This window comes from Abrus precatorius, unplaced genomic scaffold (assembly GCF_003935025.1).
Source record: "Abrus precatorius isolate BTA unplaced genomic scaffold, Abrus_2018 Scaffold7, whole genome shotgun sequence".
Lineage (NCBI taxonomy): Eukaryota > Viridiplantae > Streptophyta > Magnoliopsida > Fabales > Fabaceae > Abrus > Abrus precatorius.
This window is the reverse complement of record NW_020874417.1, coordinates 21069886-21082283: the sequence shown is the minus strand read 5'-3', so window position 1 is coordinate 21082283 and position 12398 is coordinate 21069886. Positions and strand designations below refer to the sequence as shown.

At 33.1% G+C, this 12398-nt stretch overlaps 1 protein-coding gene across 1 annotated transcript; it reads left to right on the top strand.

Annotated features, from left to right (window-relative positions):
- The first annotated feature begins 4397 nt into the window (after window positions 1–4397).
- LOC113872923 lies at window positions 4398–10545 on the top strand. The gene is made up of 4 exons (XM_027510813.1): window positions 4398–4577; window positions 8894–9243; window positions 9476–9810; window positions 10198–10545. The coding sequence occupies exons 1-4, from the start codon at window positions 4460–4462 to the stop codon at window positions 10325–10327; spliced, it is 933 nt and encodes a 310-aa protein (XP_027366614.1). The 5' UTR covers window positions 4398–4459; the 3' UTR covers window positions 10328–10545.
- Window positions 10546–12398: the final 1853 nt, after the last annotated feature.

Below are 12398 nucleotides of genomic sequence, written 5' to 3'. Positions count from 1 at the left end.
GGACCACAAATATCAGTGTGTATCAACTCTAAGAGTTGACTGCTTCTTGTGGCTGGATTCTTTGATGTGTGTTTGGTTTATTTTCCTTTAATACAATTCATACATACATCCCAGTTAGCAAAATTCAACTGAGGTAAAATTTCACTTTTCATTAACCTCATCATCCTTCTTTCGATATGTGACCTTAACCTTTGATGCTACAAGAAAGCAGAGCATTCATTATGCACATTCAAATTACTGCTAACAGCATTCTCAACATGAAATAGAGATTCAACAAATTTAACATTATGATTAAAACGATATAAATTATCAACTAATATACCAGATCCAAAATAGTACGAGTGTTTATAGAAAGAAAAAGTACCATTTTTAATCTTAAAATTAAAACTAAATTCGTCCAACTTTGCAACATAAACCAAATTTCTAGCACATTCAGGAACATAAATACGCTTTTCTAGATTTATGCAGCAACCAGTATGCAAGATCAATATTTAAGTTCATATTCCTTCTATCCATGCCTTCATTTTGTTCCCCATGTATAAGAACTCTTCAGTTCTGCTTATGGGCTGGATCGAAAAAACTCCTTGCATTACATGTGACACATGAGTAGTTGCACCAGAATCTAACCACCAAGTGTTTTTAGGTACCTCAATAAGATTTGATTCAAAGCATACTGAAACATAATATATATACCTTTCCTTTCGAACCAAATCTTTCTCTTCAGACAATCTTTCTTGAAGTGACTAGTCTTCTTGCAGAAGAAGCAGCTCTGACCCTTCTGGATTCTACTTTCACAAACCTTTAATAAGGCCTTATTCTTCTTGTCCTTGTTGTCCTTTTTACCTGGTTTAGCCTTGCTACTACTAGCCTCTTCATGAAATGTGAGATAGACGAAATGTTCTTTCACCTTTTTCAACCTCTCTTCCTCCTGAACCAGTATAGCCTTAATTTCCTGTATATTCCATTTATCCTTAATGGTGTTGTACTTTATCTGGAATTGACCAAACTCCAGAGAGAGTGAATTCAAAATGAACTGTACTAGAAAGAATTCCTTCGCCTCCATGCCCATTGATTTCAACTTTGCTATTTGATTGATCATGTCAGTCACATGGTCATGAATAGGTCGTGACCAATCAAACTTCTTAGTAGTCAACTCAGTCAACATGGTACCTGAAATGGACTTGTCAGTAATGTCCGATTGTGTATACTCTTTTACCTTTGCCATAAATTCCCTAGCATTTTTAGTCTTTGGCATTGATGGCTTCACATTTTCAGCCATAGTCATTTTTAGCAAGTTTAAGCTCAGCTAGTTCGACCTTTCCCAAGCTTCACAAAGAGTCTTTTCCTCTTCAGTACTGGTCTTTGTGATGGCTGAAGGCTCTTGTTTCATAATGATTGCTAGGTCTAACTCCATAACACCTAGCTGGAATTGAACTTGCTCAGCCCAATCATCATAATTGATCTCGTTGAACTTGACTACGCCATTGCTCATGCCATACGCACTCATAGGGACTGAAATATTTAACACACGCTTAAACATTTATGCTTTGGATAAACTTGATGGATTCAAATAACCAACTATTATCAATTATGTATCTAAGTTTACCTTTGGATAATGCCTAAATACACAATTTATCTATAATGATGCTAAATAAACAACTTTAATTAACAACTAGTCACTCGAACCAATTTGCAAGTCATCTTTGGATATACAAACATATTATGAAGTGTTTTCATGTCTCTTTAATGTCATTAATCATATGCAATGATCTACCTTTGGGTGATCTCCTAGCGTTATAATTAATGAGCTAAATTATTCACCTTTTATGTTACCACATAGCATCAAACAATTTTGAACAATTTACAACACACAATTAAATGCTTAAACAAACTTTTAAAGTTAGGCCACTTTGGTGACTAACAAGCTACCCTTAAAATTAAGCATTATATTGTGAGGCTTTCATTATGATCATACAACTTAGAATTAATTAACTTGAGAATTTAATCACTTTGGTAAGTAAAATCTACTTTGATGTAATTCTAAAGTGATCCATAAATTTTATGAATTATACTTCTTATTCTGCCATGAAATTACTATGCATGGCCGTACTTTTACTTGATATATAGTCGTGCTTCGATGAAGCATGGTCATGCTCATTTCTGATGCATGCCCCTGCTTCCTAATGTATGGTCGTGCTTATATTTGATGCAAGGTTGTGCTTCCTGATGCATGGCCATGCTTCCATTATGCAAGGTCGTGCTTATTCCTAATGCGTGGTCGTGCTCCTTGATGCATGGCCCTTATCACTGACACATGGCCCTGCTCATATTACATATTCAAAACCTAACGTTTCTATCTTCCAAAACTTTAGGGTTTTCAATTATTGAATCAAAAACAATTATTTAACATCAAAATTATGTCAATCCATCATATAAAATACCTAGGGTTCATGCAATTTGGAGAAAACTTTAATGGAGAACCAATCTTTTATGGAGAATCAACAAAATTCACAACTTTGCTCTGGTATCAACTATCAGATTTTTTTTATTCCATTATGTAATTTCTATTTGATACAACTATTATGAAATTAACATTTCCCATTTGATCTTGAATTGCATTGTTCTCACAACACAATACATGGTGCTCACACAATTAAGGGTTTAGAGAGCACTAACATGAATCTATTGTTCCTTAATGTTACCTCTCTCTTTAATGTCGTTAACCCTTTGTATTTTACCAAACTCTTCCTTCCTCTTTTAACTCCTCTTGGATGGTTGAGAGAAAGTTCTTTTCTTGCGATTACCGTGAAAAAATAATAGTCTCAATAAAGAATGTCGTAACTTCTATTTAGTAACTACTCTTTTATTTATCTGAAGGGAGAGAGAAATGTTTCCTTATAATTATATTTACAATTATACCATCAATGACTCTATATTTTATATTTAACCACTATCACATTAAATCATTAATTAGAGTCATGCTATAAATTACATAAATCACTATAATAAGATTATTAAAATAATCTAACAGACAATGTTTTTTATTTTGGTGGCACTACTTTTTACAATGTTAGAGGCAGAACAACATACACCAACTGTCTTTGATTAACGATATCTCTATATTAACAATAATTTTGAAGAATCTTTCTATATTAATAAAAAATTTGAAATTGAAATTTAAAATAATTTTTTATAAAAATAAATATTCAAGATGTTTAATTACAGCTCCCGCATACGATGCTTCTTCAAATTTATGAACAAAAAGCAAGCACCAATATATTATTAGTTAAGAAAATTAACTTTAACCAAATTAAAATATACAAACTTTGACAAAAACATGCAATTACTGTTTGGATCAAAAGTAGAACCCACAATTTCCAACCGCACGTATGAAGATTATTTTATTGGGAAAAACTGTATCTACTTTAATAATCTCTCCTCTCATCTAAAAAATATCTAAAAGATCCACACACACACGCAAATAAAAAGCCAATTGAAAAATCAGAAACTACCAAAACTTAAGATCCACTGCTCTTCTATAAACACATTATTTGAAAGTTAATCAAATTCTCATTGGAGTTTCATTGAAAGTGAAGGAATTAATTTGTTAGAAAACTAGGAAATTTTAGTTCAACTTTTTATTAGGAAAGAGACATTGATATTTAATATCTTATTATATCTTGAACAAAATAATTTGACGTATGAAAGATATATGAAAAATCAATGAAATATAAATAACTAACGCCATCAAATTTTTAAGCACGTTAATTAATGTCTATCAAAAACTTTCTGTCAAGAAAGAGATATTATACTAACTATAATTGAGAAAACAAATTGTTAACTTGTTGGGATAGTTTATTGTAAGTAACAAATTTTAACAAGTTGAACAATAAATGTTTAAATCTAATTTAAGTTCACAAAAATTATATTTAAGCCATATTAAAATTTTAATTTTTTGAACTTTTTGTAAGTCTAGCTGACATAAAACTTAATTAGATGAAGTTAAAAAGTTTTCATTTTAATTTGAATTCAAATTTAAAATATAAACTCTACATTTTATTTAACAAATTGGAAGACAAACTTATTTTGTTGCAACTTTGCTAATTTTTCTGCCTTAAAAATGATTAATTCTTACCGTCAGTTAGAGGGTATTTTTTTTAAGAAAATAATAAAATAAAATAAATAAAATTGACGGGTTTCGTTCGGTCTTGACTGTGGGCTCGCAGGTAATATATATAGTGGCCCAAATCAGTGGCATTTTCATTATCCAGGATTAGAATAAACGACCAACACACAATATTTCGCTTAGTTCCGTGGGTCCTCTTGTTGGGTTCAGCCTTGGGCTGGGCCTATAGCCTTTTTAAGCCTTGATGTATTAACAAAACAGAAAAGAGTTGAGAACTTCGGTTCGGATTCAATTGCACCGTGTTTGGGTGCAGTCGCAAGTTTTGGAAACCCCATGAAATCAAGGTCACACTATGGTGGTTTTGCGGGTATGGAGTTCCACTCCCGGCTTGGACCTAAGAATATGGAATATGGCTTCCTGATTTTGCTCCTCTTCTTTCCTCACACCTCTGGTTACCTTCTCTCTCTTTTAACTTTTTTTCTTTTAGATAAATAAAAATCATATTGATTTGCAAATTTTATTTGTTATCAACAATTGTCTTTTTATTCATTATTTAATCACGATAAGTTATAAGCAAGGATACACGCAGGAAAACAAGAAAGGAAATTTTTTTTCTCCTTTTTGAAATAGTGTGTAGTTTCAGTAGTGAGTAGTGTGATAGTTTAGGATCGGGGCAATTCTTAAATTTGTTCCTTTCTGATGCTCTGGCGTCGTGGTTGTGTGAAATCCCTTCCTAAGTTGTTTTGTCTTCTTAGAGAGACACAGATTTTTGTTTTTGAATTGGTGTTACAAGGTTCAGTTTTTATCAGTAGTAATTTGACGCTCACAGGGAAGACATTGAGTGGTTTATTCTTTGATCTCATTTTCATGATTGATAACGTGTTCTGTTCTATTAGACCCAAGTCATCCAATGCTATTTTGGCGGTCCATTGAGTTGGTGAAGTATACTCAAAAGTCAAAACTCAAAGGGCAATCTTAATGGAACTAATTGATAAGCTCAGATTTGGATATAAAGCTTGCATGGGCTTGTGGAAGCTAGTTATATAAACTGGCTTTAGAACCAGAATCCCGAATAATGTCGAGATAAACTTTTGTACCCTGGGTTTAAACTATTTACGACTGTTTCTGCCTTCCTTCTCACGGTACCAATGTATATGTCATTCAGCTTAGCTTTTAGGGATCCTTTTTTCATCCTAGTTTCTGCACTCTTCTTTGTTCAACTAATGCTAAAATGGGCATGCTTAATGTATATCTATAACAACAACAAACAAGTCTTATTCGACTAGGTGAGGTCGATTATACAGATCACATAATACTATCAATTAAAAGATACTTTTTAATAACTTCCTCTAGGATTCTTCTAAGTCTCTTTTGTCCTTTTTTTTACTAGACTAAAAGTTATGTCATTTCCGTTATTCATTGATGCCTTTAAAGGTCTTATCTGTATGTGACTAAACCATTTAAGACAATTTTCATTCATCTTTTTCACTATAAGTGTTATTTTAACACTTTCATGTATATAATCATTTCTTATCTTGTCCTTTCTCGTGTGATCATTTATCCACCTTAGTAACATTATCATTTTTTTCACTCTCATTTTTTTCTTGTGTTGTGTTTTTAAGATTTATCATGCATTACCATATAGGATAGATGATTGTATTATAGTACGAGTACGTTCAAACTTTATTTTCTGCATAATGAGTACTTTATAGTCTCAAATAATTTATTTTTTTCACTTTAACCACCCAACTTTTATTCTATGAGTAACATCTTTATTAATTTTTTCGTCATTATGTAGAATTGATCCTAAATACTTGAACTTAGAGACGTGGTATAATATCATCTTTAATTTTAACTTTCAACGCATGACCTTCAAATTGTTTTTTGCTCAAACAAAAATCGTTAAAGTCTCTCTCCCTAACTAAAATTTAACATTAACCTTTTCTTTGAATCCACAACCAATACTATGTTGTTTCTAAAGAACATGCATTTATGGGTAATCTTTTTAATGTCTCTTGTAAGTACATTTAGGACTAGGTTAAACAAGTAAGAACTGAAAGTGAAGCTTTAGTCTATCCCATAGGAAATTTTTATATACACCTTCAAAAATTCTTACACATAGTTATCCCTTTATATATGTCTTGTATAGCTCAAATATATGCACATAAATCCTTTTATGTTCTAAAGCCTTCCATAACGCTTCTCTTAGTACACAGTCATATGTTTTTTTCAAGTTAATATAAATCATGCGAATCTCTTTCTTTACAGCAATACCTTTTCATCAATTTTTGTGAAAGATATACAGTTTTTGTTGTAGACCTTCCTTGAATAAAACCAAATTAATTTTCTGTAATTCAAGTTTTATTCTGTAATCTATGTTTGATCACTTTTTCCTACAACTTTATAGTGTGATTCATAAGTTTAATCTCTTTATAATTTGTACAATTTTGGATATCACTCTTATTTTTTTATATAGGGACCAAAGTGTTCTTTTTCCATTTATCTGACATATTCTTAGATCTTTATTAAAGATCTTAGTAAATTACTCAATTCCTTGTTTTACCAAATTTTTTCAAACTTTAATAGAGATATTATCATGGATAACTGCTTTATCATTATTGATCTTGTTAAGAGTTTTCTTTACTTTTCCAACTTGAATTCTATGTTAATATGCCAAAGTTAGATCATTCACTTGAATTTCTAATTTTTCTATGTTTCCATTTAGTCCTCGTCTATTGTTAAAAATTTATAGAAATAGTTCACCCATCTATCTTTGATATCTTGATTTGAAATCAATATTTTTTTTTTCATTCTTAATATATTTAACTTGATCCAAATTTCTAGATTTTTTTCTCTACTTTTGGAAAACTTATAAATATTTTTTTCCCCATATTTTGTCCTAAAATCTTGATAGAACTCCTCAGAGGCCTTAGAACGTGTTTCATTCACTGCTTTTTTTTGTCTCATTTCTTGTTCCAATACCTTGCCCAATTTTCAGCATTGTTACATACATGCAAAGTTTTAAACACATCCTCTTATTTTTCTACTATTCTTTTGCACACTTTTATTTCACCATCATGATTTCTTATCTTTTGGTCCATGATGGTAACACTACCTTATGCATTCAAGCTACCCTCTTCTAGTAGTATCTGCTTCTAAAAGTTCAATTATTTTTCACCTTTAAGTAGCTATCACTTGATTTGTGAAACAATAACTTGTTAAATTCTCTATTTACTAGTCTTGAAATGAACATTAAGGACGAAGACCCTATACTGTGTAGTAAGACTCTCTTGGAATCACTTTATAATCCTTGCAAATTCTTTTGTTTAGATTTCTTACCAAAAAAGAAATCGATTTGCAACCTTGAGACCCTACTCTTAAAAATGATAAGATGTTTCTCTCTCTCTCTGCTCAAAAGAATTGTTGATAATCTTGAAGTTGTAACCTATTAAGAAATTAAGGATAAATCATCCTCCCTTGTTTAATTCTTTAAAACTAAAACCATTATAAACTTTTGCAAACTGTCTTGTCTCACAACCAAACATGACTACTTAAGTCTCCGCCTATGAAAATATTTTTGGCTTGTGAAATGTCTTAGATTGACCCCTTTAAACCATCTCAAAACTTTGCTTTCAAAAGAGCTTTTGAGCCATCTTATGGGGTATAAGCACTAATGATATTAATAGTATCTTGTGCAACCAATAACTTCAAAGATATGATCCTGTCTCCAAATTCTTTTAAACTCTAACACATTATTTTTCCAAGTGTTATCCATAATTATGCTTACTTTGTTTTTTTCTTTGACTTTTTCTGTATACCAAAGTTTAAAATCTATAATATTGAGTTCCTTAGCCTTATATTCAACCCACTTTGTTTCTTAAAGGCACATGGTGTTAATCTTTTTACAAATCATAGTCTCTACCACTTTTAACAACTTTCCTATCAAAGTACCGATATTCCACCAACCAAACCAAAACACTCATTCCTGAACTAACTTTTTTTATCCACATTTGTCTAGCCAAATGTGAGGATCGTTGGTCATTTTAACACTACATCTAAGGGCCAGTGCAGTGGCTCTAGGCTCTAGCTCATTTGACCCTGCGCCTGAGCTATACAACAGATTGCTTTTGCGTAATGTAATGACCTAACCCTAGCATTATATCATCGTCAGTGATCTGTGTAAAAGATTTTGACAAGTTTTACTTTGGCTGTCGAAAGCCTAACATAACCTTTCTCCTTTACTCAGGATTGGGATGGACTGTGGGGCCATAGGCGGAGTTATAATGCACATTTTTGTTGAAAAATTATCATGGGAAGAAATCCTGATAAAAGAATTCATAATGAGAAGTGAACAACTTCATCTTGTGTAGGCATATTGTAATTCATATTTGGCAGAATATTGTACAGGTGTTACTTTTCTGTTATCACAACCTGCCTTGTAATTCAATCTTTATTCCATTTTCCACATTTTTTGTTTGCAAGAAATAATGTGTTTAATGTACATAGTAACTGAGTAGAGTTTGCCTCTATAGAAAATTTGGGGTTTTAATGCACCTTGTTATCAAATGTTGTAACAATCTGCTGGTTGTGCAATTGTAAAAAGTATCTACTCAAGTTAGGTATCTTATAAATTATTTTGGTAGGTCAAAGCCAAAGTTTATCATTTCAATTTTGCTTGTTACTGCTTCTTTGTTAAATGAAATTATAGCAGAATAATATTCGTGTATGCCTGCGGTTTTCAATTCTCTTTCTCTTTTGTGGATGCAGGTAAATCCAGTGGAGTGTGTGTTTCTCAAGGGGGTCGTTTCCCTCCATTCAAATTTGAGGGAAACCCTCCCAGAAAGGGTCCTAAAGATTTGACCCTTTGCCGTGTTTTTCGTAAAAAGACTTGCTGTGATGTAACCCATACATATCCTGCACTGCTGTCTGTAAGGAAGCTTGCTTCTACTGGGGAAGCTAGCCAAGAGTGCTTGCACTTATGGGAACTGTTGGAATGTTCCATATGTGATCCACATGTTGGTACCGAGCCTGGACCTCCTCTTATTTGTGCATCTTTATGTGAGAGAATTTACGACGCATGTTCAAATGCTTACTTCTCTATGGATGTTAAAACACAGGTATATGGGCAATTATTTCTCTTTTAAAATTTTTATGTAAGATTATGCAAATAAGTTGAGAGTGCTGCATCTACTGGTATAAGAACAAAAGGTTACATTTTTTCTTCTGTTTTGTTTGGAGTCATTTGTCAATAAATTATAGCAGAACATTGTTTAATTTATTAGATCACCTGTCTTTAGTTTATTTAACATGTTTCCTTATGTCCATTTTTTTATTGACTTGAAACCCCAGATTCTAGCACCTTGTGGAGTAAATGACTTTGTATGTGGTAGGGCTGCTGAATGGGTCTCCAATGGTACAGATCTTTGTCTTGCTGCAGGTTTTCGAGTGAAGCCATCCGGTATTGTACATATTGCCTCAAAAGAAGATTCCTGCTATGGTGATAAAGCAAGTCTAGGTTCAGTTGCTGATTCGTGGAAGGCTTCACAGTTTGAGTTGACCAAGCAAGGTGAGGGCTTGAGGATGTTTGATGATTTCCAACAATGGGTAAGGGAAATGCCATTCGGTGAAAGAGTTTCTTGGGCTATCGGAGGGATGGTTCTGACAGCAGGGTTACTGTTTATAAGGTCAGAAAGCTGTCTTTTTCTTTCCTATTTTGAGTAGCTGTGCATTTTGTATGCCCTTGTCAGGTCAATCTTAGGCATGTTAAAAAGACACAACTTGTTACACGTGAATTATCAGGAGTTGTTCTCCATGTTCGTTTTCTATGTATCGTTTTAATTCCATATTCGTTTTACTCTGCATATTTTGTCTAACTGTGAAAAGCTGTGATGGAATTAATATTTCCCCGTAACATATTACCAAAGTCAACCAATTACAGTAATACAGTTGCATCTTAGCTTAGCAAGAATCTTGGAATTTGTTATCTATTTTGTTTGTAGTGTACATTCATTTTCTCGATTGTTGAAATGGTGCCTATTTTATATTTATATCTATATATGTTAATGTTGCAGCCAAAGGAAAAGCCATAGCCAACGCCAGAAACTAGCAGCTATAAAGCGAACTGCAAGGAAGTTGGAAGGCAAGATGGCGGAGCAACGGTCTTCTAATGCACAAGAACATAGGAGAAGAATTTCCAGATGAGTGTTCCTTGTATGTGATATTGTGAACATACTTAATCGTGCTAATCTGTGGGTGAATCTCGAGTTCTTATTTAAAATAATTAAGTGAAGTCTTACTTAGTATGTGCTTTCAACGATCTTCCCTTCTTTCTGTTCATATATACTTTGATCTTTGATTTTTTTCCCCTTTAAAATGGGTTTTGTTTAAAACAATGTATAAATTGGTTATAAAAGAGTTCGGTATGGTCTTGTGGCTTTTCTCTGTAAGGAAAAAATACAACATAAAAAACTGTTTCCCCTGTACTGTACGACTTTGGCAACTAAGTGAATGTTTGAAAACAAGTTAAAAATTCTGTAAATATAAATTTAATGTAAAAATTATAATTAATATCGTTAAAGTAAAAGTAAGTTCATGTCCATTTAAACGTGAAACCAAACACGCTCTTAGAAGATAGATGAAACAACCATGTCACGCACTGCCTCTGACCATGTATTCCTGTGGTGCTTCTATACGGCTTAACCTTTGAACCTCGTGATTGCTTTCTACTCCATGCCTATTTGCAATCGGTTCTAATGACGGCAGCTCCTTTTCAAACGCTGGCAGTGTCGGTATGTGAAGTATAAAACAATGTTTGAAAGAACGGGAGAGGAAACATTTGGGATTAGACTTGTGGTGAGGAGTTAGTATATTTTGTACACGGATCAGGATCCTCTCCAAGTTTATGCAGGAAAAGGAACTACTTCCGGTTTTATTTTTACCGTAGCCAACAATGACCCTTCCTTCTCCCTCTTCACATCCTTCCCAAAGTTTCAAACTTCACCATCTCCAACAACTCAGAAGTTTTCTGTTGTCTCAACTCCAGCCACCACTTCACATGGTGTTCTGTGGCAGTACCGCAGATATTCAGAATTTACCCGTACCCGACAGTGGTCATAACGGAAGAACTGCTTTTCAACAATTTGGTAGAGTTTTGAGTGCTAAACTATTTTGTAGACCTTGTAACAAAGAAAGAGAGATGTATATTCTTCACAAATAACAAATCTTTTATTTTGCCCGTCTAAAACTGTTAGTTTGCTCTATTCAAAGAAACCACCTTTTTTTTGTGCTTCCATCATTCAAGCAAGCCAATAAATCAGTCACAAAACCAAAGAGCTTTTGATACCACTCTCATGAGATGTCAATATAATAACACAAACACAATATGAGAGTAATAAGCAGTGAAAAAATACTCTCTCAAACTTGCAAGAATAAGTGAGGAGCACCAATAAAAATAGAGAAAAAATTAAACCACAAAATAGCATAAGAGACAAACAATTGTTAATGTGAAAAAATCTCTCGAGATAAAGGTAAAAAATCACAAGTTGTATAGACTAAAGAAATAATTCACTATAATCAATAAAAGATACAAGAATGTCTCCAATGAATGCACAAACAATGCTTACAAACAGGCAGAATAAATAAAACACCAATGCTCCCAAACAAGATGATGAAAAAACTCACTTGCAGAGTACGAAATTGCATTCTTTCTCTCCAGATTTTTTTTAATAATCCAACCAATAAAGATTCACGTGTTATGAACCTGCTGTAAAAAATCAGCCCAATCTAAACCCTAAATCCTAAAAAAATCGGCCCTATCTAACAGTGAACGAAGTTGTAGTTGCAATTTTTGAACTTTTTTTCACATAGGAAGGGAGCTGAGAAACCCAACAGAGCCAGTATCTAATTTGCTTTAGTTTGCAGGGTTAGTTAGTTCTGATACTCCAAAAGATGTTCAAGCTGCCATTAGAACGATGAATGGTTGCCAATTAGGTGATAATAAATTGAAGGTTTAGCTTAAGAGGGATAACAAACAGAGTAAGCTTTACTCATGACGGTGGAGAACAAAAAGTTGTATAAATCTCATTGTAATTCAGATAAACCATATGATAATAACATGCGGAGGAGATTGCAATGCTTTCCATGTTGTTGGGTGTGCCAATGAAGAAAAACTTGCATGTGGAGTTCACTGTTTTTAGTTCCTCCGTGATGGCCACTATCGAGTACACGTGACTGCTGATGGTGCCGCCGTAGAACACCACGCTGAGAGGGGGTT

What these genes read in the sequence shown, in the direction of transcription:
- LOC113872923 (XM_027510813.1), top strand. Translation starts at nt 4,460, where the DNA reads ATGAAATCAAGGTCACACTATGGTGGTTTTGCGGGTATGGAGTTCCAC. An exon ending in CTTCTTTCCTCACACCTCTG is followed by an intron (nt 4,578 to 8,893) that starts GTTACCTTCTCT and finishes TTGTGGATGCAG; the next exon opens with GTAAATCCAGTGGAGTGTGT. An exon ending in CTATGGATGTTAAAACACAG is followed by an intron (nt 9,244 to 9,475) that starts GTATATGGGCAA and finishes TTGAAACCCCAG; the next exon opens with ATTCTAGCACCTTGTGGAGT.